Source organism: Amphiprion ocellaris, chromosome 2, assembly GCF_022539595.1.
Source record: "Amphiprion ocellaris isolate individual 3 ecotype Okinawa chromosome 2, ASM2253959v1, whole genome shotgun sequence".
Taxonomy (NCBI): domain Eukaryota; kingdom Metazoa; phylum Chordata; class Actinopteri; family Pomacentridae; genus Amphiprion; species Amphiprion ocellaris.
The window spans coordinates 29,462,467-29,488,720 of NC_072767.1; the positions used below are offsets into that span (position 1 = coordinate 29,462,467).

The window sequence follows — 26,254 nt, forward strand, 5'->3', positions numbered from 1 at the left end:
TGTGTGTGTGTGTGTGTGTGTGTGTGTGTGTGTGTGTGTGTGTGTGTGTGTGTTTGTGTGTGTGTTTGGGAGAATTGGGTGCTGTTGAGGCAGAAGAAGGATGGAAAGAACCTTTCATTTTCTATTAAAGTGGTGGGGATGGCACACAAAGAAGGGGCGATACACACTGGGACAGCAGTGAGAGAGGAGGGATGAAGATTAATAACTAAGAGATTCTGGGGAAGGTAAACCCTCAAATCAGTTTACCTACTTTTTTATTTGCACAATAGGATTTACTTGCCTTATTGCACTGACATTAATCTTTATTATAAAGAATTCATAGCATACATCCTAGCAGGAGGAGCCTGTATTTTAATGAGGGAAATAATGGACAGTCTTTTGAAAATCTCCTTGGATTTTTCTAAGTGTGGCTGTGAAGCCTCGTTGTTATAAAATGTTTATTCTTCTGGTTAAGACAGAACAAATACCATTTTGAGAAAGAGAGCACGGGAGTGAGGGGAATTAAGATGGGGACATACAGAGGATAAAGAAGAAGATGACTGGATGTCAGGGGAAAGGACAAAACAGCAAGAGCAAACAGAATCCAGCATCATGAGAGAAGAAGGAGGCGATTCATTTATGCAACCCAACGTCACATTTTTGTTATGTGCTTATATGGAGGCTTGCATTGTAGGTGAACCTATTAAACATTGTATTGAGCAGGGCCGTAAGAGCATAACTGGAGATATTTTTGTTCATCAAATTGTCAAAAATAACAAAAAATGCACACATTTCTGTCAAATAACATAACATATAGATATTGATGCTTACTGTTGTGCGTTGTCATTCCTTTAGGGTCCACTCTGAGCCTGACCAAAGCCTGCAAGCGATGCAGTGGACTTTTAAAGGACCAAAGTGACTTGAAAAGCAAGGCTCATGCTATATCTAATTAATGGACAGGCTTGCCAGTACTAGTGTTAGCATGCCTACCCCAAGCAGTGTGTAGTAGATCTAAAAAAAAGTAATGCTGCAGCTGAACTTTATCATTAGGAAGCTTTTATCCAGGCATTCTGCAAAACATTCTGCATACATTACACTGGCTTCAACCTTGTCAAATTCATTTGTGATGAGGAATTTGTTTTTGTACCATTTATAAATTGAATAATTTAAAAGCAGAGCTTGAGCAGTGAACACAACCATGCTGCAAACAAAATCACAAGTAAGTAATTGGAGACAGCTGTGCTAACTAATTCAAAACAAAAAAAAAAATCCAAAATATGAAATATAAGAGGCTACTATATAAACATATGTCACAATTTTATTACATTATATTACATTACATTACATTATAAAGGCTAGTAATATTCTACAGTTGTGACTTCATTTGCTAGATCACTAAAAGTGTGTATGCATGCAAAAGGTTGATGTGCGTTTTCCCTCATCCACATACTTGCACCATTGTACAAAATTGTACTTGGGCTGCTGTTGCACGGCTCACTCAGGAAATTGAGACACTTATGGTTTTAAATGATATTCCCAATTTCTAAGGTCTGGGAACATTGCACCATACAAGGACTGCAGGAAAATAGAAACAAGCAGTCAGATATCAAACTAAAGAAAGCACACCAAACTCCTCTGGATGAGAAAACAGAGGCAAATAATTCAAATAAAACACACTTAAATTCTAATTTGGATTTCCTAAAAACCCAAGTCTTGACCTGATGGACCTAATGCTGTTGTGTTCTCAGATGTATGTGACAAAAAGTTATCTTAACTAATAGAAAGAGTAACTTCAGCTAATGAATTAAAACTTGTCTGGCAATAAATCAAAATATAATGAAATATGAATCTAAATTCAAGTGGTCTGTTTAGACCTTCTGTAACTCTGATGTAAGGGTGGAGATGCACAGTATGAACAAGTGGATGAAGAAAAGATTTAGGAGGATGTAAGATTTACCTTAACTTGAACCTATCTGAGCTTTCCACTGATCACTTTTTATGATAAGCATTTTGTGAATCAAAGATGAATGGGATTTCCCATAAGACAAATCCAGCCGTCAGCTGAGCTGGTAAGTAACTGTACATTGTAAGTTTAAGCTTAAAACAGGCTAAGTATGGTAGGCATGATGAAACATCTGGAAACTCCTTTTTGCAACCACAGTCCCACATTCGCCGACACGAGGCCGATGCAGTGCAAAACTTTGTTCTCTTGGATTCTGATGTGTATCAAGCTGGAAGGATGGAAAAGTGACAGCAAAGTCTCCAACAGTGATGTTTCGAGGGGCAATAATTTGATGTGTCTGGAACGTCAAACCATCAAACAAACCACCGCATCAGGGCAGAGATGTTTGATAAGGCTTGCTGTGTTGTTGGTAATTTCAATGTATTTTACAGTAGTACATTATTTATCATACTCCAGTTTGCAATAGTTTCCTTTGATTTTAGAAGTCTGAAGGATGGATGCTGATGCACTTGAGAAAAACGATGCCAAAAGAAATGTTGCTCATTAATGATGCAAGCGCCCTTTTGCCAATCAGCAAATTGCACCACTGTAGCCATACCCCAATTAAAAAGGATCAGCCCAGCAACAAATCCCATGAAAAGAAAAACCAACAGAGACTTTATCCTTCTAATAAGAATATCCTGTGTACCCCGGCCTATCGTCTGCACCAACAAGTTCCACTGTTCTCTCCTGTTTGAGAAATGGTTTCTAAAACCTACATTGTCCAGTAGTTTTAAGAGACTACAAAACTATACAGACCATATACTGATTCAAAATAATTTGAATCTTAATGAACAAATGTGCTTGGGATTGAGAGCATTAAGAGATGTAGTCACATATTGTTAATTTTGCTAGCATTTGTGGACAAAAACATGGACAATCGCATCTGTTTTGACTATTAGCTGTATCACAGAATAAAAAGAGAAAAGTTCAAAAACTTAAAAAACTACAGAGGCTACTTTTTTGATGGAAACCCACATAGCAAAGCATAGCAGACAGGTCAGATGTAAATAACTCTTGCATGCAGTTAAAATAATGAATAAATAATATTTAATGGTGAAAGAATGGAAAAAGAAAGAAAGATATGATGACAAAAATATTTTTACAAGATACTTGTGACAATACAGCTGTAGTCTCTTTGTCAACTGGTTGATTGGTTGGTCAATATGCTCTCATCTGAGCAGAATGTCATTGGATAGACAATCGCCGGTGTAGCAACAGTTACTACTAGTTCATTTAGGATAATAAGGTTAGCAGGTAGTGTATGCTCAGTGCACTGTGGCCCATTTGGTTAATCTTGAGATAAGATGCAGAATTCTTGTTTGAAGAGTTGTGTTGTAGAAACAACACACACTGTGTCATTTTCAGTGACTTCCACTGGCTAATCAGCAAAGAGTTGATAGTGCTGGAGTGAAGGAGTGACAATCAAATTTCAAAATGTTGAAATGAAATTGGACAAAATATGAGTGACCAATACAGGCTACATTATACAGTCATTGAAAAATTATTAGACCACCTTTGTTTTCTTCAATTTCTTGTTCATTTTAATGCCTGGCACAGTTAAAGGTACATCTGTTTGGACAAATATGATAACAAAAATAGCTTATAAGAGTTCAATTTAAGAGCTGATATCTAGCCATTTTCCATGGTTTTCTTGATAATAACCAAAATCACTTCAGTTCTTCCATCAATAGCTATGGCATTGTACTGACAAAAACAGTGCTTTTAGGCATTCTATGTTTTTTTTCTGTCTGGTTTAGTCACATGATGCACACAGGAGTTAGTACTTGATTGCAAAACCATTGTTGTTGATGTCTACAGACATGCGTCTTGGCATGCTCTCCACCAGCTTCTGATCCACCCCCATGTTTTACTGTAGGGGCAAACAGTCTGGCTTGTAGGCTTCTCCAGGCTTCCTCCTAACCAGTAAGTTGGCTGGAGTGGACATCAACTGAAAATTGGATTCATCACTGAAGAGAACCTTAGCCCAGTCATCATCAGTCCAATCCTTGTGATCCCAGCAAAGAGAAACTGGGCTTTCCTCTGCCTTTTGTTGATGAAGGGCTTCTTCAGTGCCCTGTGTGACTTCAGACCAGCTTCAATAAGTTGCTTTTGAACTGTCCTTGTCGAACAAGTCACATTTCTCGACAGTGCCCACTCATTTTTAAGGACCCTGGAGGTCTGACAACGATTCCTGATACAGGAACGGATGAGTGCACGGTCATCTCGTGGGGTAGAAAGATGTTTCCTGCAGCGACCAGCTAGCAATTTGGTAGTATCATGTTCATTGTATTCTTCAGGTAATATACCTTTAGTGGTACGAGGCCTTAAAATGAACAAGAAATTGAAGAAAACAAGGGTGGTCTAATTTTTTTTTTCCATGACTGTATGTCATATATTTCCTCATTTTCCAAGCAGTAGTGCATATTCAACTCTGTTGACTTTGTTACATAGTACGATACAACAAGCTGTGGTGCACCATGAATGCTGATTACAGCTTTATGCAGGCGTCACAGCAACATATATAGTTAAACCATACAGAAGCACGTTCTACAGATCAATCATTTTGTCCACAAAGCCTTGTCTATCTCTCTGCTGGACATCACTGACTGGTCATACTGAAAGTACTTACTGAACAGCCTAGACTGAAAGGAGAACATGTCAATGTTCTGAACTCCCTGTTTGACAAGTGATCCTTGTGAAATGTAGGTCAGGAATGCTAAAGCGATGGTCAAATGTGTCCTCAAGCTCTTGACCCAACAAGCCAAATAGCCACTCTATATCTGTTTCAAGGCTCGTGCAAGCAGTCTAAAAGCAACAGACGGTTTAAGAGTCAGAAATAAAGCATTGTTATTTTCGAATGCTTAACCATGTATAAAGAATGAAAATAAACTACGGATGTTTTTACCCTGCAGTGAAAGACAAATTCATACTGAAACATGGACACTGACTCCCACATGACAGATCATTCACATGCTCAAACATCATATCAGAACCTTTATAGTTATTCTTTAAAGGACATTATGACCCAGATGAAATGTTAGGATGTAGACACAAGAGTGTAAAGAAAATGACAATAAAGTTAATAAGTCATATGGATATCCACATCTTTATATCAGGCCAGATATTGAAAGAACGCACATTTTTATCAAACTTTCATGCTATGGCCAGCTCTACAACTTCATATGCACTTTTTAAACAGTGGTCTGAGTCAAAAGATGACTAAAAAAAGAGCTTTTTCATGTTCCAGTCTCCAGTTTTAAACGGTGCTTCAAAGGCCATTAAAGGTTGATGATATTTTTTTTTCATAAACAAATTGCTGTGTCATGAAAATATTCTCACCAGCTGTCTGGACAATCAGCATCTGCAGAGCTAAATAAAATGCTGGACATAGAGAAAAAAGCGGATGATCTTCTTCTCAAATAATGTTAACTGGAGCAAACAGCTAACCCACAAATAAATCAGCTCTGCTGAGTCAGCTACTGCAATATTGCACTTTATCGTCTGTTTTCAGGGAATTCAGTTGACCGCCCAATAAACAGATAAGGAGATAAAAATATTTAAAACATGAATATTTAAGTGTTCCTGTGGGAGTGGAAGCAATGGTGCACTCACAACAGTATGTAAGTGGAATAGAGCAATAGAGGTCCGTGGTTATGGTTCGGTCAGTGGTTTAAAGGTACCCTGTGGAGGGGAAGGAATGGAAGGAAGAGCAGAACAAACAAACAAAAAAGTCCAGGGTGGGTAGTTCAGCTCTGCCTTAGCCTTAGTCATCCCCCTCAAACTGCTCCCCTCCTCCTGAGCACATAGTTTTGCTTCAGCAGCTCATGACACCACCTGCACATCTGCAATTCAAAAATTCAACAGAATCAAGTTGTCACTTCGCTGCCACTGTCACTATGCAATAATTAATATACAACTGATGTCTCTGTCTCGATGTCTGTACGTTTCGACGCACCCTTCACTGTTCTGTGTATATGTGGCAGCTGTCTGAAGTGATGCAAAGTCAGTGAAATGCCTGATCAACTTCAATGCAGTGCTGTGAACTTTGCTTGGTGTAATGGGCACCCGAGTCTGTCAAGCTAAGTTGTGTCTTTGAAGTGACTGTCAGCACTTACTTGGTTTGAATGTAACACAGATACTGGTGCAGTTGGTTGGTTAAAACAGGTTTGTGTTCAAAAGCATTCAAAACATTGATCATGTCAAAAATAGCTTTGACTTCTTAATGAAACTACAAATCCATGGTGGTTGGAAAGGAATCCTAAGCCCACGAGTCACGGTCATGATATATCAAGGCATCAACTGCATCTCTGCACTGCCATTCCTTCAATAAGAAGAAGACAGTCTTTATTTGACACAAATACATTACAGCACTGTGAATTTCTTATTTTCGCATATCCCAGGTTGGGATACAGCTCAGGGTCAGCCACTGATAAGTCTTCCCTGAAGCAGACAGAGATAAGAGCCTTGCTCAAGGGCCTAACAGTGACAGCTTGGCAGTACTGGGGCTTGAACCCTCGACCTTGTGATCAGTAACCCAGAGCCTCAGAAGAAAAAGCTAACAAAGTCTCCCCAGAAATGTACCTCTCGCTCAATCATTGCAAGTTGCTTTGTGTACTGTGAGTTAGTCTCTTTTACACGAGCACAAAGCCTCCTCTTCAGGGGTCTTGCTCAGTTCATGTTGCCCTCCTTAGCGAGTGTGACACAGGCTTGACCTATCAGGTGCACGCATTTGGAATGTGACATAACAACAACAACAAAACGTACTTCCATTCAATGTGAAAATGACAGGTCCTGTGTTTCTTATCCACCGTGGCAGCCATCCAAAAGTTGTTTTTGCTCTACTTTACTCAGGAAAACAAATGCTGATACTGCACCAGGGACTTCTTTCTGCACAGTCAGAGCCTCAGTCAGTGCTTGCATTCAACTGATTTGATTTTCTTTGATTTTATTATGAGATTATTTAGATCTGCTAAAAAATTGTCTTGCATCCCAAGGCATATGCTGTTTCTTCTAAATAACAAAACACGACAATTACACACAACACTTAACATTTAACGTTACACTCGCATATAATGCTGTCTAACCAATAGGTGGTGTTGCGTGACAACAACAACAATGACAAAGAAAGTGTGGGGACTGAAGGTTTGAATGTCAGATGCTGACACTACATCTGCTGGTGCAAAAATGGTTTCCAATTGGCCTACAGGTGCACTGCAATTGCCAGCGGCTGTTTGGGTGTCCCAACATACCCACAGGTGTGAAAGTAAAAACATATATATTTTTTTTAAATCTATGAATGAGAAAAAAAAACAAAAAAACTTTGACACACAAAATACCCTTTGCAACCTCTCCTATAAAGTCTGCTGTGCCTCTAGTGAAGCAGCTTATTTCTGGCATTAAAGTAATCCAGCAAATGTCCTGGTAAATCCAAGTAAAATAAAGCAGTGTAGAGGAGCTTCAGTCTGAGAGTTCTCTTTGCAGAGACCTATGCTAATTTGTGCTCATGTTCAAAAGTTAGTTAGGTCGTGATTTATTGATGCTAACAAGCCATCATCTTATTCTCAGCTTCCCACCTTCCTCCTGCTCCTCACTCACACCCTCTCCTATATCCACTCCACAGACTTCATTCATGTGGCCTCTCACCCTCAGTTATTCCCATCTTCAAAGTTGCAGATGGAATTAGCTCAAGTAAGATGTGTCAGATGGAGATCTGGACATGCATGCACACCGGTGTGTGCTTACGTGACTGCTCGCTGGTATCATAACCGTTTGAAGCACCAAAGGGCGCTTTGGCCTGACAGCTGTGCAAGGCAGAGTTGGATGCAAATGTAATATCCTTCTATCATTCCTCATCAGCTTCAGACTTCCAGGACAGTTGGAGGCACTGACAGGTATCTACAGCCACTTAACCAGACTCCATTTACTGTGTTTTACAGCCCAGACATGCAGGATGAGAAAAACCATTTGAAATGGACCAACCGCGACTGTAAATTGGTGTAATAAAATGGTATTTCTGCTGCAAGAACCAATAATAAATCAAGCATCGATGTACTTCTGGAGAACTGGTGTGATGAAAGTGCTACCAAGTTCAAAGCGTCTTGTCAAATATGCGTTAAAAGGCATGTTTACTGATATATGTGTAATATGTATCTTCCTTGCTCCACTGACACATGTTCAGCACAAGACTGGCATAATGCTTAATCACACTGTGGGCTGAAAACATCACCGGGAGCAGTGCTACATGCAGAATTATGATCACATGTGGCTGGTGAAACTAAATTAAAGCCACATTTAACAGTAAAACTAATATAAAATATCTATACAGAAACCATCAGAGAAACACATTTTAAAGCCTAAATACACCAGAAAGTAGCAAAGCAAAACGCATGAGTGCATTTTTGCAAAATAGTGGCTCTATAAGCTTGGCAAGTAGACCAACTAATCTGATCAACCACTATTAAACTGGAGCAAACCATGAACAACATGTTTACCCAGTTCATTCATGAAAACTAACTGCCATTGCAACTTTTATAGAAAAGTAAACAGGGGACTCGATCACACATGAAGCTGACACATTAAGATGCCATCAGATTAACAGAGTAGAAAAGCATGTCTGAGACAAGCTATGGACTGTCATCATGTAATATTTGAGAAGACCAAGAATGTAATAAAAGGAAGTTTCTGAACCAATGAAATGATGGCAACTGCAACATATCCAAACAAGCAGCTGAGCAAAAGGTCTTCACCAGATCTCTTTGTGGAAGAAGTCAATCTCAGTCCTGGGTTTAACCGCTCCAAGGTAAATTCAGTCTAATTACCGTATTTTCGCGACCATAAGGCGCACTTAAAAGTCTTAAATTTTCTCCAAAATGGACGGAGCGCCTTATAATGCGGTGCGCCTTATGTGTGCATCGAGGTCCAAAATGTGTAAATGTTATTGTGCGACTTTGATGAGCTCCGCTTGACAGACTGAGAGCATTTCCTGCCGACACGCTGCTTATATAGAGAAAAGGAGGACGTGACAGAGGACAGCATGAGAACGTTAAAGGGGGAAGTGTGGGCGTGAAAGAAGACGCTAAAGACACGCCCCCAGTTGGTATATAGTGCCGGTGTTTGCATTATGCAAAACAACATGGGTTTGGCGTCACCGTCCCTGTTGATCTGTGACTCCATGCGCGTCCATCTCACAGCCGCTGTGAAAAACCAAGTGCAGCAAATGAACTCGGAGCTTGCTATCATTCCGGGAGGCTTGATGAAGGAACTCCAAACGCTGGACATCGGTGTAAACAGGGCGTTCAAAGTGAAGTTGCGAACGGCGTGGGAGCGATGGATGACAGATGGCGAACACAGTTTTACTAAGACTGGGAGGCAGCGCCGGGCGAGTTACGCCACAATTTGTGAATGGACTGCGGATGCTTGGGCTAACGTGTCTGCTTGCACTGTTGTTCGAGCTTTCGCAAAAGCCGGCATCATTTATGAGGAGCCGCACGGCAACGAGACTGACTCTGACAATGACGAGCGGGAACCTGGCGTGTTCCATGGAGAACTAGTCCAGCTGTTCATTTCAGATACAGAAGATGAGGACTTTGATGGATTTGTGAATGAGGATTGATCAAAAAACAACGTGAAAACATTGCTAAATACTTCAATAAAGTACAACTGAACTCAGTTTTGCTTCCGCTGCCTTTTTTAAAACACACGCTAGCATGCATGTTTTAAGCTAGTACAGGTATGTTTTACCTGCACGCGCTCTATAATCCGGTGCGCCTTATGTATGTGTTAAATACAGAAATAGCACCCGGAACTGAGACTGCGCCTTTTAATACGGTGCGCCTTATGGTCGCGAAAATACGGTAGGTTGGGGAGGTCTCATTCTATTGCTGTGGGTCTTTGGTCTGTGGTCAGTAGTTCAGATCATGTGGTGTGTCACATCACAGGACAAAAGTCTGTTTTGGACTATGTCGTCTTTCTTTCTCTTCTTCATTCAACAGAGCAGCCACAGAGCAAGACATGAGGTTACAACAGGGCATCTGAGGGTAGCAGTCAAATTAAAAACTGCCCCCCAACTACCCCGACACAAAGAAAATCTAAAAGCACAATAAGCTGCTGAGGCAAAACAAGCACATAATACAGACGATGGCTAACTGTTTGGCTTTCTACCACTGAAAATCATTTTCAGAGTCAAACGTAGAAGGAGTTAAATAATGGAAGCAATCATTTTGAGCTGATTTTCTGATAACAAAGATCTGTATTACAGGATGTCAGAAACTAAAGTGTTTGCTGGCACATGGGTGAAAATCCACAATGGGATAATTATAGCTGTTCCTGATGTAGTGGGAGAAGAAAATAAAGACGAGGCTGGAGAAGCACAATTGGTTGTTGTTACCGTGGGGAGATTTACTGATACCAGTCAATTTGCAGAACTCCCCTAATGCTTTGCTATATTTCAGACAAGATTGCTGTTTAGGTTTAAGTTTATGGATGTCACAAAATCTGGGAGGGCAGAACATGTTGCGGCGCTTGTCCTTACATTTTTGGATGACAATAATTGTCTGGAGAGAGTTGCAGTAATGGCCTCCGGTCAAAACAGAGTACATGCCAAAGTCAAGATGAAGATCCCGCTGACTCTATTAATTTCTCGCTCTCCCCACCTCAACCTCAAGGTAGCCTTGAACCAAGCAACTGCAAAGATGAGGGGATGTCAGATATTCCTCTCACACCTCAGTGGCCTGTCTGAGTTCTTTTCCACATCCCCAAAGTCAAGGCAACCGCCTGATGACACATGTCAGAGATGACTCCCACACACAGCACCAACAGCAGAGAATCTTACTTCAAGATTTCTGCACACAGTGGTGAAGAAAATTACACTTTTTAAGGAGCTTTTTTGTGTGCAACATTACATCACAAAGACAAATTATAGTAATATAATATCATATAGGTCACCTGGCCAACTTTATGTCTAGTCATGTCAATCTCTTATAGTGTATATACTGTATATATGCAATAAATACATAGCTACTAAGTAATTTGAAAATATAGACCGCTGGTGCCAACACACAAAGCAGAAGAAGGCTATAAGAAGACAGCAAAACTTTCCAGTTGTCTGCTCAATTTTGAATGTAATTAAGAAACAGCAATTTACAGGAACAGTGGACATCAAAGCAAGAAAGACTAGGAAAACTCTCTGAGAGAATTGTTCATAGGATTTCTAAAAAGACGAATCAAATCAAAACCACCGTTTGACTCCCAAAGACCTTCAGGGAGATTTTTAAATTGGAGTGGTGGTTCTACTGTGCAGACACACTTGCAAAAATGTACCTTTCATGAAAGATTCGCCAGAGAAAACCTTCCCTGTGTCCTTATGACAAAAACTGCATCATAGGTTTGCAAATTAACATTCAAACAAGTCTGATGTACTTAATCAGACTTCTTTGATTGTAAGTCCGATTGAGCTTTAAAATGCTGCAAAAAGCAAAGGCTTGTTAGGAGTAAAAAAAAAAAAAAAAAAAGGTGCAGAATTTCATGACAAGAGCACATCTCCAACTGTTTAGCATAGAGGTGAACTGATCATGCCTTGAGCTCGTGTTGAAGCCAGTGGCACAAGAAACATTTCACTGGTAAATGTTAAAAAAAATAAAAAAAAATTCATTTAAAAAGCAGTGATTTCTGGAAGTAAACATCACAGGTAAAGATGAAATAAGGATGGCCTCTCAAACTGGATAACAATCCAAATCACACTTCAAAGTCCACAATGGAATACCTCAAGAGGTGTAAGGTGAAAGTTTTGTCATGGCCCCTCACAGTCCCCTGACCTAAACATCATTGAAAATCTGTGGATAGACCTAAAAACAGCAGATCAGACAAGACAGGCCAAGAAACTAGCAGAAGTGGAAGCATATTGCAGGGAGACGGGGGAAAATCTCCCAAAAAGAACTGAAAAGACTCCTAGTTGGCCATAAAAAGACATATTCAGGTGGCGATATTTGCTAAAGAAGGTGCTACTAAGTACTGACCATGCAGGCGGCCTAAACTTTGCTTCTTTCCTTTTCTATTGTATTGAAACTGTAAAAGACAGAAAACCAGAAAACCATTTTTCTTAATTAAAACACGAAAGAACTGTGTCATTGTGAACTTTATACATTTTCAAAATCAGGTTGTCATTTACTCTGTTCACACTAACAGAAATTTCGACTTTCGCATGTCACTGGAACTTAACATGTGCTTCAGGCAACGTATACAAACTTTATAAACAAACTTTGTGAAGTGACTTCAGGACTGACTAAACACAGGATGGCGTGTTGAGCGAGGTGATTGCACAGAAGAGGAAACTTTCATGACGAGAGACAAAAAACAGATGTTAAACGAGAAAAAAAAAATGTTCAATGAACCACACTTCTGTCACAAGCACCGTACAACTTTTTCACAACATCTGGTGGTTTCTCAACACATTACCAGCACGGTAACTCTCTTTACTCAGCACATGAGGATGAATGAACACAATTACAAACACAGTAGATCACATACAGCGGCCTGTTTGGAATATTGAACAATGCTGGAAAAGAGGGAGAAGTTGCTCAGAAAGGTGTTTGTGTGGTTGGAGCCATATGTATCTGCTTTGACAAATTACCTAAGTGAGCTCAGCACATGCTCAAATCTTCTGTAATCCTTGCACCCCTCAGCTTTCTGTCTAATTAAAGTTGGTAGACCACAAAAACAGAATGGCTGTTCATTTTTTTTGAGTGTACTACAGAGGTCATAGTCATGTTTTGGAAATTCTAGATACAAACTCTAAAGCAGAAATGTACATCTGCATTACTTTTTTTGGGGTGGGGGGGTTGGTTGTGTTTCCTAAAACAGCACATAATGTATTTTAATCAACTGTGAATAAATGCCAGTGTCAGCTTTGCTTATCTCTCAATGAAAAGAACAGCAGAGATTTTACAATTTAATTAAATTATATCGTGGGATATTCCCACAGCACTGAAGCAGTGATCCTGAAAGATGTTTCCTTTGTGCTTTACAATGTTACAATAAAGCACACACCTACAGGAAAAAATAGAGTGTAGTGAAAACATCAAAAGCAAAACAAATGAACATTAGTTTCCCCAGTAATATCAGTACTTTCTACAATAATTAATAGTTAATGGGAAAATGATATTATAGCAATGTTTGGTATTTTTCCCTCCACTCAGCATTACTGCCTGCATGGGACATGAAGACATCATCTAAAAGCTCAACTTGGACAAGAATTAGATTCACTTTCTTCCAGTGAATGGATGTCTTGTTGACGTGATGACAACTTGGGCAGGCAGGAACCTGTGCGTGACCCTAGATGACTAACAGTGGTTCGCAACAAACATCACAGCACAGGACCAAGCGGCTCAGTTGTTTATCTAGGTAGTCACCTCCAACATCCCACCTGCACTGCTGCGACATCTCTAACATCTGCCATAAGGGCGCCAACCCAGTCTCCACAAAATCACATTCCTGTAGAAGTACTCCTCATTCTCAATTATCTTTGGGGGAAACATAATTTCTGACGGGTTTATTTGTAACATATCACAAATATGTTTTTAATCAATGTATCTCTGCCAGTTATTTTACTGCCTTACGGTTGCTCCTTTTCAATAAGACAAATATACATTAGATGCTGCAGAACCCGTCGCCTTGGTAACCCAGAAAAGTGCAGGACACGCTTCAAACATGTAGCGAAAATGTCATATTGTAGCAGTGACATTTTTCCTCACCCTAACCAAGTATATTTGGTGCCTAACCAAGCATCAGACACATCAAGAGGTCTAACAAAGCGTTATACTTTCCTTCACCTAATGATGCAGTTTTTTTTGCTGAAACCTAACAAGAAAATGAGTGAAAACCGAAAGTAAACAACATGAGAAAATGGAACTTAATTCTGAGACTGATGGTCTCTTGTCCATTGCAGGAAACAACCCTTGTTCTTCAAAGTGAAAGCCCGGTTTCCATCATCCCCAGCTACCTCCTAACATGGTCTGTCTTTGAAATTGATCACAAACTACATTTATTTAAAAAAAAAAATGATCGCCCCCTTCTACTAAAAATGCACCTTTTCCCCACCAAGACACCATTAAGACACATTTATCTGGATTTTATTTATCTTGTTTCCATGCACAAACCTATTATGATCTAGCAGGAAGATGATGCATACTGTGCAAGGTCTCATTCTAATGTTTCACTTTAAACAATGACACCAGTGGTGGCATGTTTTTGGACTGTGGGAGGAAGGCGGAGTACCCGAAGAAAACCCACACATGTGAACATGTATGTGTACATACACAGGGAGAACATGCGAACTCCACACAGAAAGATCTGAGGCCCATGCTGGGACGTGAACCAGGGATCTTCTAGCTGCAAGGCGGCAGTGCTAACCACCGAGCTACTGTACATCCTGCAGAAGCGACATATTGTGTTGATTCTGAAGGATAAAGAAGTAAACAGAATATAACTGAATACTACGTTGAGATATCTGTATTTAGGTTAAGTGGAACTCATGGGAAAGTCTACTTTATTGTAAACCTTCGCCCAAATTCTATGCTTTAAAAACAGCATTTTAAAGAGAATCTGAAAATCAGGCAGTATCACAGCTAGACTCCCTCCTCCTCAAAATAAGAACCATTCACCATGGCAACACTGATAATATGTAATGGAAAACCAAAGAGCAGAACACAATCTGTGTTCAGTGCGTGGGAGAGAAAAAAAAAGAGAGATATGACTGCCACAGTATTTGACAGAATATAAAAATATGACATATACAACCGTTAAAAATAACAGAAGGTAATTTTAGCTGAATATTTCCCAAACTGACAATGTTGTTGACATTGTGAGCTCCACTTGTATCATTGAAGTTGAGCAAAGAAATTATTATGTTCCCAGGTGCCTTAGACATCTACCTTTCAAAAGCGACTTTTGAGCCCAAACTGTGCACTAATGTCTGTTGAAAAACTCTCCGGCTGTGATGGATGATGCTTGCTATACACAGCCACTGTAGCAACAAAATTCACCCAAGAAGGCATGTCAGACTAAATAAAGCAGTGACCCTTTTTTCAGCATGATGATCCAGTGCATTCTGTTATACTGTCGAGCACAACTTTGAATTAGCAAGAGGTTACCGTAATGTAAGAGGACCGGGGTGTGCTACAGTTTAAGCAAATTAAATTAATGTAATACTACATGAAAATTACTGACTGAGGCCATGTATTACTTTTTTCTCTTTGTTCACTGGACATTTGACCTTTCACCTTACATTTAAGCTCATCATCCATAATGTACACAACACCTTTTGGCTTGTATTATTAAGAATGTCAGAGCAGGAAATTAATGCAGACATTTGTCAGAAGGTCAGAGTGATTCATCTACTTTTAGTTTTCGGAGGCAACGGCATGTTAATTAGCTTTTTCAATGTAGAAAATGACTCGTATCCATGCTGATGTTTAACAGGACTCCACAGGTGTCTTGACCTATTGCGAGTTGATAACAGATGGCAGTCAGACAGGATGTTCTACATTCTGTTGAAGCAGATATCTTTGTTTAAAAAAAAAAAAAACAACAAAAAAAAAAAAAACACAAAGTTGAAAGAAATAGTTTTAGGCAAAAACTTAATTTTGGAGTATCAGCTCTCAGAGCCTTCTGATGGCAGGAAAAATGTAGCTATTCAATGCACAGCTTCAGCAGTAATATTGTATCAGTCTTATCAATTGTGCTTGCACCACTACCCAGATTCATTCATTTCCAAAGCAGTCGGCATGAAGCTGTGGAAAACAAGCGCTATTGATTTCAAACATAGGTTTATTTATGCATTAATTTATTTAAAATTAATTGTGGAAATGGAAATTGGCCACTGGAAGAGAAGACAAATTCCACATCTTTAGTGAAAATGTCATGATGATTTGTATTATCCTGCACAGGAACTGCAGACAGGCAGAAAAAAGTAACTAAATCTGGTAAAATGCATCTTTTCTCTTTGTATGAAATGAATGTCACAAAAAAGCATAACAAAGCCATTAAAATTAAAGTTAATGAGGGCTAACCTGCATGCATTGTACAATAAAGTGATGATGCAAAGTACATCACACCATCATAAGCTACTCAGTTTAAAAGAATGAACTGATAAAGGGCTGGCTGCAAATGTAAATGTCATTATACTGTGTGAGCTTTTAGTTCTCTTTAGTTCATGTACTGTATAAAACACATAGGTTAAGCACCTATAATATTTGTACACATAAAATATTTGCCATTTTCCACATTTTAGAACTACATCATTATTAAAAGCCCTTTTCACACATGTGATATGTGACATTACTGCTTCATAAACCAAATCCAACAGCAAGTTGATCAAGCTGTATAGATAACCAAAAGCCGAGTGTGTTAATCTGACCTGTACAGACTTTGTTTTTATGGCAATTAAGTTTTATTTTTTATGAACATTTCAGTTTGAAATAAATGTAAAATTCCATGGCAAAGTGAATGAGAAAAAATATTTTACTATTTCAATACTGTGTTTTTTTGCTCTCACTGATGTTTTTTGATCTGCACTGGTGTTGAAATGTGGAAAAGTCCACCCCTAAATCACTTCATATAACTTGAAATATCTGGTTAGTGCATGTCTTTCCATTATTATGACTACATGCAGTCCAGATTTGTGCTATGTTGAAAGTCATGCAGAAATGTTACTAGCTCTCACCTAGTAAGGTTGCTGCACCAGGTTTTACGAAAAAGTGACCCGTGCGCTCATTCAGATATGAAGCTGACATTTTCAGATGCCGTCATAATAAAGAGAAAGGAATGCATGTCTAAAAGGGGCTTAATACTCGAAACTACATCAGAAAACCCTAAGCATCATGCTTAATATATAATATCTACTTTGCACATGAATAGTCCCACTCCTCCTCCTGAGGAAAGTGATTCTGAGATGCTCTCTGTCTAACTATCTTCCCCAAAGGCTAAGTGAAGAAATGAAGTAGTACAGGAAATTTGATTACTCATTGATTTTTAACACCATGGTTCAATCTAAATGCTACTGAGTTGATGCTAATCTATGCATACGGGATGTCCCCCAACAGAGTCAAGCTTATTTATGTATCAGACTGTTTTTTTAATTCAATTTGATTTTTGTTTCTCCTAAATAAAGCCAGAGCTTGGGATTTCGCCCTCCACTACCTATTATTTTCAGGTTGTGAAGCCGCCTCGGGGGCGGATAAACATCATGAAGATCTCTCGCACTAATTAAGCTCAAAGTTGCCATCCTAGCCAGAAGTTCCAAATTTGAGTGGGCCGACTTAGCTGAGGCTAAATCTCTGCGTTTCCACCCCAAGGCAGTACAACAAACATCAATACTGCATTTTTAATGGAAGTAAATGGGGGCATGCATAATTTGTAAGCTCTGTGATGTGTATTTGTTGCTTGGAAAGAGACATAATCCATATTGCGGTGTGTCAGACTGAGTTTGTAATGACCTTCATATCTAAAATGATACTATTAGTTTTATAGGCTGCAGATGGTTGTTATCACATGACGAGACAAATTACATCAGGCACACAGCGTAGGAATTGTTTTCTTGTGCAATTATTTCTCTTGGTAACACATTTAAGACGATGCTCTTCTTCAAAATATTATACACAGACTGCGGACAAGTGTGTGGATTTTTGCTGAGAGAAGCTTTACTTTCTATGAGGAAACTGAGAAACAATGACTGGTATCAGAAAATGCACAATGATCAGTAGGTAATATAGGGGTAGTGGAAGTTTAAAAAAAAAAAATGCGTGTATTGGTTTGGGGCATACCTCTTCTGCTTTAGTTTGCTCAAAGGCAAACTCCACGGTGGGCACCGCCAGTTGGTTGGCAAAGAAACTGACATCTCCAGGCAACTGCAGCGAGCTGACGTTGGGTCCAGGGCAGTTTCCTCCACGAATGCAACTCAGCAATTGTCTCTAGCAAAGAAGACGACGAGAAAAGAAAACGCAGCGGGATGAGAGAGATTCATGGGTGGTAGGAGAGACAGGAAAGTGACAATGAATTAAACAGAAGAAAAAAAGGGTTAGCCATTTGGCTGTATGTTAATTAGGTAAATGAATTAGAGACAACACTCGGTGTCTACTTTGCAGTGTTGCATGTGTTTCATGCTTGTTGTTTTTTATTAGCGCTTGTTACCACCTTGCTGCTTGCAACATCAGCGGGTGGTTCATCTTCTGATGATTCTTCACGGATTTATGAAAGGTGCATTTTGTACATTCGACAAGTCACATATGAAGGAAGTCAAAAAAAAAAAAAAATCATGCCTTGCAAGACTGGATGTTTTCGGGAAAATATGGGAAGTCAGAAGTTATATATGTGTCTGCATATCACTGAAACAATGATTAATTTTTGTTAACCTCGCCAACACTAACTTGCGGCTAAAGTAATTAATTAATAAAGTCTGGATTGTGATTGTTACAATGAGACCAGACACGCCTCCATCTCCAAACAGAATTAATTAACTAAGTGTAGCATTACAGTGGCATTGGTATCAGATTGTGCTAATTTTAGGAATACATGTCCAAGAAAAACAGTACAACTTCCCTGCCAGACTAGGGCTGCACAATACAGTGTTTCATCAGCGACACAGCAAAGTGCACATGTGCAATAGTCACATGACAAGAAGTGCAATATAAAGTAAGGCACATTAACTCAAATACATCATGCTACACCTTTTACAACTAGCATGGTTCAAATTTTCCTTTACTAATGTAAAAGAGAAACCTGTATTATATGATATGTACTCCTCTTTAAAGGTCCTTGGATACTTTAAAATAGGTGAAGAACAGCAGAGAGACACTGAAGAGGAAAAAGGAATGCAACATCAGTTTCATGAAAATAGTTTGGCTACAGAAGGGATGGTATTGGTTGACCATTTAAATCAGCACAATAAAGCTCTGTATGAGTTTATAGCCAGATCTCTTTCTTGCCCTGTTTAGCCTGTTGCCATTGCAATCCGATAAGCAGAAATAAAAATGGATGGATCTTGGATATTAACTAGACTTTTAATTGCATGGGACCATTAAGTCCCATACATTATGTATCTCAAGTGTTTGGTGACTCAAAGAAATGCCACGTGTCTGATTTATGCATGGATATACTGTGTTTTGCCAGTGACAAGTATAAAAGCACAATTTCAGTAACAAAAAAAAAATTAAGTTTGAAGGCAGAAGCTAATCAGAATTGTCAAGGATGTGACTAAATTGCGTTAAATACAGTACTTTACGTTGAGTGGGTGGGTGAGGTGACGCTGTTATTGTGGCTAATTGCACAATTCTAGCTTTTGTCACAATTCTCTACCACTAACATGCAGTTTGTCACCTAGGCTGACTGCCTTCTGGTGCTATTCCTAATTGAAAGGACAACACAGCTGCTGCTAGAGGAACTGCTGAGGCCCACGTGGGAAGTGGAAGGAAGCAGAATGCAGCAGTCAATCAACTGGAGGCTTATCTCAACTGTCCACATCCTCTGAGCCCGCCTGATGTCACTATGTTCTTCTGTCACAATGTATTTAATTAGTTTCCTTTTATCAAGGTCTGTCAAGGGGAGAGAGCTCTAGTGTCCAATCATCCCCACCGCTGCCACTGACACACTGCTGTCAACCTTTTCCATTTGTTTTTTTTCTAAAGGGCGTTTGCACTCTGAACATTAACCACTGTTGTGACACGTTCCAACTCCAACGGAATGAAGGCCAGTAAATAACACCTCTAACTTTGACTCACAATGAAGTTTCTGTTTAATCTCACACTTTTCCATTTAGTCCCACAAACAGACTGGAAGGACAAAAAACATTTACACGGATATCAATATTCATGAAGGGCATTTCATTACCTCCTTACAGCACATTTTGGAAGCTAACAGGGTGGGAATAAATGCTTGTTCATGTGTGTACAATTTAAAACTTGAGTAAGATTCATAATGAGGAACGTGCACGCAGAGGACAGACATCACAATATTGATTGGCGTATTCAGCTCTCCTTTTACTTAAAGCAGCTTATTAGTGGGGATTCAAGCACAGAGTTGAACATGAAGCCTGTAGTATTAAAACAACAATGAATTTCAGATGTCCTTTTTGTTTAGAGGAAATTAGAATATGGTGTGTAATTAGCCTATGAACCAATAACCACCATGGCTCAAAAAAGACAGAAAAATGTAGAACGAGTCAAATGTAATCAATATAAATAATAAATAAATAAATAAATGCCAGAATATATTACAGTATAAGTAACACTGTGTGACTGACAGATGATCCTTTGAGGGGTCCCTGGGCAAAAATGGGCCCTTACAATACATTAATCACTGCTCTAGTAAAATAAGTGGCTGCTTATTCAACTGTTAATCAGTGAATCAGCAACAATTTTGGATAACTGATTCACTGATTGCAGTACTTTTACGGTGGATTTATACTGCCCTACCAGAGGTTTCCTGCCTGTTGATTAACACATAACTGAAGTAATGTGATTAAACAAATTTGCCACTTAAGATTTTAGTACTCTGTCTGTCAGCCCAGAGAAATATTCCTACACCAAGCAGGATGGAAATGGAGCTAAAACAGAGACAGTATAGGTTGTCATTGAAAAAAAACTAAATTTTCATTGAAAAAAAAAGAATTTGTCATTGATAATAACAAACTACAGCTGTCAATAAATCAACGTCTCTAAAGCATCAAGCAAAGATTGTATAACAATCTTACAAACCTCAAAATATACATATGAATTATTTTCATATAAAAACATAAAGCGGCAGGGCTGTGTTGTCTGAACTTGCCATCATGTCAGTCACTTAACCTGTGGATTCTGGACAATGCTCTGTGATATGCAAATTATATATAAATGAGGTGATCCCCCTCCCCTCAGACTTTTCACCTCCATGCCAATAAAAGAACTTTGAAACATCATCATCAAAAAAAAAAAACTTTCTCTGTAAAAAAAAAAAATAAAATAAATAAATAAAATTGTCTCTGAAAAAAACTAACACTTTATCTGTCTGTCTCTGAAAGCACAGACAAAGAAAAACTGAAAATTTTTATGTAATTTTCAATGACAAATTCTTGTTTTTTTTCAACGACAACCTATACTGTCTCCATAGAGAGGCTTCATAGAATGATGGCAGATTCACCAACCCAGATTGGTGACTTTCTCGATGAAAAATTAGCAAATGTTTGTCTCTAAACTTTAGTTGAGATTTTATGTGTGCCCCGTTTGACCACCTTGAACTGTCACATTTATACATGTCCATGTGAAACACTCTTGTCTGTGTAGGTTCTCTGCCATCTAGGTCATAGTATTCCTAAGTGCTTCACTCAAATGGCTACTCCACTTCTCTTTTTTGGCCCTTAAAGGCGTTTCACTTTCATTCAGGGGACTTCTTCAGTTTTAAGTGACTGGTAGAGAGTCTCATGTCTATGTATATATTGTCACTCCCAGGACACAATGATAATGGCCCATTAATGACCCAAAGAGACCCCAGGTGACTTAGAAGCATTTGCATCCAAAGAATAAGAAATTATCCTTTGAGGACAGAGAAGACAAATGGTTTGAGAGCCGAGTTAAAGAAGCTATCTGCGTTAAACTGAATCAGAATCTAAACAGAGGAGGTCTACGACACCACTTACCATGTACTTATAATGCAATCTCGAGACCCTTCACATAGTTTCACCACTGTTAACACCTCCAACAGCCAGGTCAGGCATTGGCTTGCTTGCTACCAAATAACCATGAAAACCGGTACTACCTGTCCCATGGGTCAGGCCCATCGGTGACTCAACTGACATCCCTGCCTTTCCAAGGGCGTGGAGGGTGAAACTGGACATCCTGGCAGAACTAAAAACATTATCTGCCACAGGTCTGTGGTGGACCCCTCCCAGTTACATGGGGCGAGACTGGACATCCTGGCAGAAAAACACATCTGTCACAAGGTCTATGGTGGATTGTGCCAGTTGGTGCATCGTGACATGCATTACACAAAGAGCAGAGATAAACAAACCTATCATCTGGTCTGTCACTGCAACAGATACTGGAGTCAGTTTGTCTTTGCTTGTCCTTGCCACTGATAATACCTTCATCTGCCAAGAATGTGCTGCTAGTCCAGCAAAAGTTAGCGGTACTTAATTACTTTGCAAGCTGTTTCCTAAGGCTCAGATGGAAAAAGTAACTTGAAGAAGCTGGATATAGACAGGAGTTCCTGGCAGCGGAAGGCTAAGGACAGAGCTTTGTGGAAGAACCTGATCAGACCTAAATGAAGCAGTCATTGTCGCCACGACAGACTGCTATGAATAATATATATTATTATTATTTGTTTATGAACAACTCGAAATACGTGAGTCTTGGGATGTTAGTGAACCATCAGCCAAGTCATTTGAGGTGACAATAAATATCTGAGATTCGATGTCATTATGAGAACATGAATCCTGAAGTTACTGCCAAAATGTGTTTTGTGAGGTCACAGTGACCTTTTACAACCAAAGTGTAATCAGGTTAACCTTAAATACTTGCGAGCGTTAGCTCCGCATTTGAAGAAATCCCTTCAATGCATTCAAGAAATATCATGTTTCTGAGACAGATGGACAGATGTTTGGACAAACCAAAAGCATAAATCCCGTAACATAAGCTGCTGCCAGCATGGAGGAACAAAATTTAAAGTTTAAACACCCTTATCAAATTAATAGACAATTCATGATGACACTTTAGGCCATTATCTTCTAATTTACATCTATTCTTAGACATTTTCAGTAACACTAGAGACTTATTTTCCCACTACTGTAATCTTGTAGTTTCTAATTTGACTGAATTCACTTGGACGTAATGTGGTGGACTTATGCTTTAATCTAATGTGTGTCTCTGATGGGAACTGGGACGTCGATATTGCAACTGTCAAAGTTTGACATGGTCTTGCATATCTGACTTGTCAATGCACTTGCCAAAGAGTATTAGTTTCACTTCAATAAGCTATCATCATATTATAATTTCCACATAGTTAATTTCTGTGAGGCAGACGGGAAACACTGTTTCGGTTTACTGAGTGGGTTTTCTAATCAAGAGATAATGATGTGACATTTAATCACAAACTGACCTTAAACACAAGGATATAATCATGTTATCATCTTAACCTGTGAAAAACAATCTGAGCTTGAAATGCTGGTCATATTCACATAAAGTAAAAGAAAGTGAAAGGGTGCCTATATTAGGTCACTCTTCTTTGACTTTTGAAGGTAGTTGCTTTCCAAATTGTTGCTTTAGATATGCCAGTTTTACTTCTATTCATACATTTGCTTTTGTAAATCAACTGTACTTAGACCAAAGAGTCTGTCTCATAGTCAGTCAGCACATCAGATGTATGCTTCATTTCCTGCAGCTACATCACAAGCTGTTACATGGCTTCTTTTTGAGTGACCACCCAAAACCAGCATAGTGAGTGAGGTACCAGCATCACAGCTGCTTAAAAACTTTGAACGACTGAGTGAAACTGTGCAGACTAAAATGAATAATAAAGAACAAAATGGCCTTGTCAGAAAGAAAATACTGTAATATTTTAGATCTATTATGTAATGTTGACACATCATGCCATGTGCCCAGAGCAGGTTTCGAGCAATTTTTAAATAACCTCTTTATGTAATAAGTCACCAGATTTGTGAGTCAAATCTTACTCAGTTTGGAGTCATGATGACTCCAGTCCAACTTTAAAAGAGACAAACACGGCTGACAACAATAAAGGCAAGCAATATGTACAATATAATGCAGTCCAGTTCAGTAATCCTGATCAGTGCTACTGCTCTAAGCTCATAAATTCTATGTTTTCGCAGTGTTTGTCACATTGCTGTGCAGGGGCTGTTATTTCAACTCTATGAACATTTTGAGAGCACCGGTCTGTGGGTGCTGCTGGATTGGATTTTATGAGAAACTGGATTACACTGTGCAGCTGTTGCTCTTATTGTGCCCATTGCCCACCCACTGCCCTGTCTCTTCTTGTCATCTGACCGACGGAAAGCTACAACTGCAGCTGTGTGTCTGTAGCTGTCCTCACCTCTGTATTTGTTGGTTGTGCATTTTACTGGAACACTGCTGCTGAGCTAAGATATTGAATGAACTTCATTTGAACTTGATTTGCATGAATGCCTGTAATTAGGAAAGGCACTACCACCACTGAACAATCCAATTTGTGGGTAAGTATGGTATTGGACAAGCAGGGACTGTCCACCTTGCATCCATGAGTGAACAAGTTAAAACAATATACAGTCGTTTCATCCAGGGCCAGTGCTTAGGAAAGGCCTTACTGTGCTAGTCAGTATAGATTAAGCCATTCAAAGACCTAAAGATGTGATCAGTGCACAGGGTTCTCTCTTTACATGTTAAATTGGCTGAAGTCCATGTACTTGGTAATCACAGACAGTCAAACTCTGACTGATGCTTCTTCATAAATAAAATGACCTGATGTCCTCCATTCTTAGCGTTTTGAGGAACTTCTCATGATGCCATTGAATAAATTGAGCACAAAAAATGAGTTCTGTGTGTGTGAAAGTGGTGGATGAAAAACTTTCTTTCAAAAGATAGTACATGCTCAGCCTTTTGCTTTCAGCTAACAGATATCTACTGTCTGGTATATCTTGATAACAAACAGCAAGAATTTTATCCTTGTTAACATTACAAGTGTCACAGTAACTTTGGTAATCTTAACTCTCTGAACCCCAAAATGTACAAGTTGGTGTGAAAAGTGTCTCCAGTGTTTATCAATTTATCAAAAAGTAAATAATTAAAGAACTTATTTTCCTTCCTTCCTTCCTTCAGCTTGGTTGCCTGCAAATTTGACATCCAACAATATGTAAAGCAGTCAATACAATTCTAAATAAAAACATTCTTACGTTAATACGAGGAAGAAGAATACATTTTATTGAATTTTGAAAACATGATTTTGAGTTGTGCTCCAACTTGCTTTGCTTGAAACTAGAGAAGTGTTTGCATATTAATTGGAATGGTTGGATCCATGGAGGACAAATAAAAATCAGTCCGAAGCTCATCTTGTAGGCTCATCATCTCTTTTAAGTCTGAACCCCTGCTGTCTGCCTGCTTGTCCCGTTTGCTGTCCCTGCATCTTCGTATTTGTGATGCTGCAGCTCTGAGTCTTAATTTTCCTCTTTTTCTCTGTCATGCAACTTTGTCTGTCCATCTGGCTTTAACATCATTTTTACTGTGACGTTTCCTGTCTGTTTGGATGATGACATTTACATGTCACAGACCTTCTTGAATGCACAGACACGGAAAGCCTGATTTGACCTTGATAGCACACTGACAATGTCAGGTGTAGAATCATCCATTATTAACCCCTGTTCCTAAGAATGCTGGGCTGAGTTAGTGTTAGTGTCACAAGCTGCATTCCATCAGTCAGATAAGCTCCCTCTCCACATACAGAGAATAGAAAACAAAACTTTTGAGAATGTGAGACTAAGTTCCAGGGATTTATCTTCACTTTTTATCTGGTTTACAGCAAATTTCCTCATTCCTAAATGCTGAATATCTCCATACAGAAGGTGTCATGACATTGTGGGGACAACATTTTCTACTTGCACATGTATTCTACACTTTTCTATGCTATGCGGAGAACTAACTGTATCCCAGTTTCAGATCCTCTGGGAGGAGGTAGAGGATATGGCTGGGGAGTTAATCTGCTACAATGGGGACTGAAGTTGCTGAAAATGGATGGATGAATGCATTCATTCTTTGCTACTACTTTGCTGAAGGCTCACTTGGACATTGGAAAAGTTTGGGAGCTCCTGAAGTGTATATTTTGAAGGGGAATAATCTATTTGTGCTTTAGTTACAGTGCAAGCATGTGTAGCTGCAGCATAGCATGAATTTAAGTTTGAGAACCTTACAGGGTTGGAGTCCGAGCAAAAGAATCTTTGACTCTGTTATTCTCTGTAGCAATTGAAAAAAATATATATTTTAGATTGTGTTGGATGAAAATCTAACTTCACCTCTGTTACAACCAGCGCCTCTTACCCTGTGTGTGTGTTTTAACTATATGTTGTGACTATGCAAATAGGGCTGTGTGATCCCCACTCCCTGGTTGGACCACGACGGCAGAGGCGTGACTGCAACCAGGAGTCCTGCGATTGGTGCAGCGCTCACCAGGCTGACCAACCGAAAACTCTTTTAAAAGCGTTGGCAGTTCAGCTGAACGAGGCAGCTGACTTCTAGCGTGTCATTCTGTGTGATCTGTGTGGTTGAG

General features: G+C 39.2%; 1 protein-coding gene across 4 annotated transcripts in view; it reads right to left on the reverse strand.

Annotated features, from left to right (window-relative positions):
* LOC111562694 (inactive N-acetylated-alpha-linked acidic dipeptidase-like protein 2) overlaps window positions 1-26,254 on the reverse strand; it is a 520,178-nt gene that overhangs the window by 135,132 nt on the left and 358,792 nt on the right. For all 4 annotated transcript variants that reach the window (XM_055016278.1, XM_055016281.1, XM_055016283.1 and 1 more), the window contains one exon: window positions 17,800-17,946. In XM_055016278.1, the coding sequence (XP_054872253.1) occupies window positions 17,800-17,946 (147 nt within the window). The remainder of the gene's footprint in view (window positions 1-17,799; window positions 17,947-26,254) is intronic.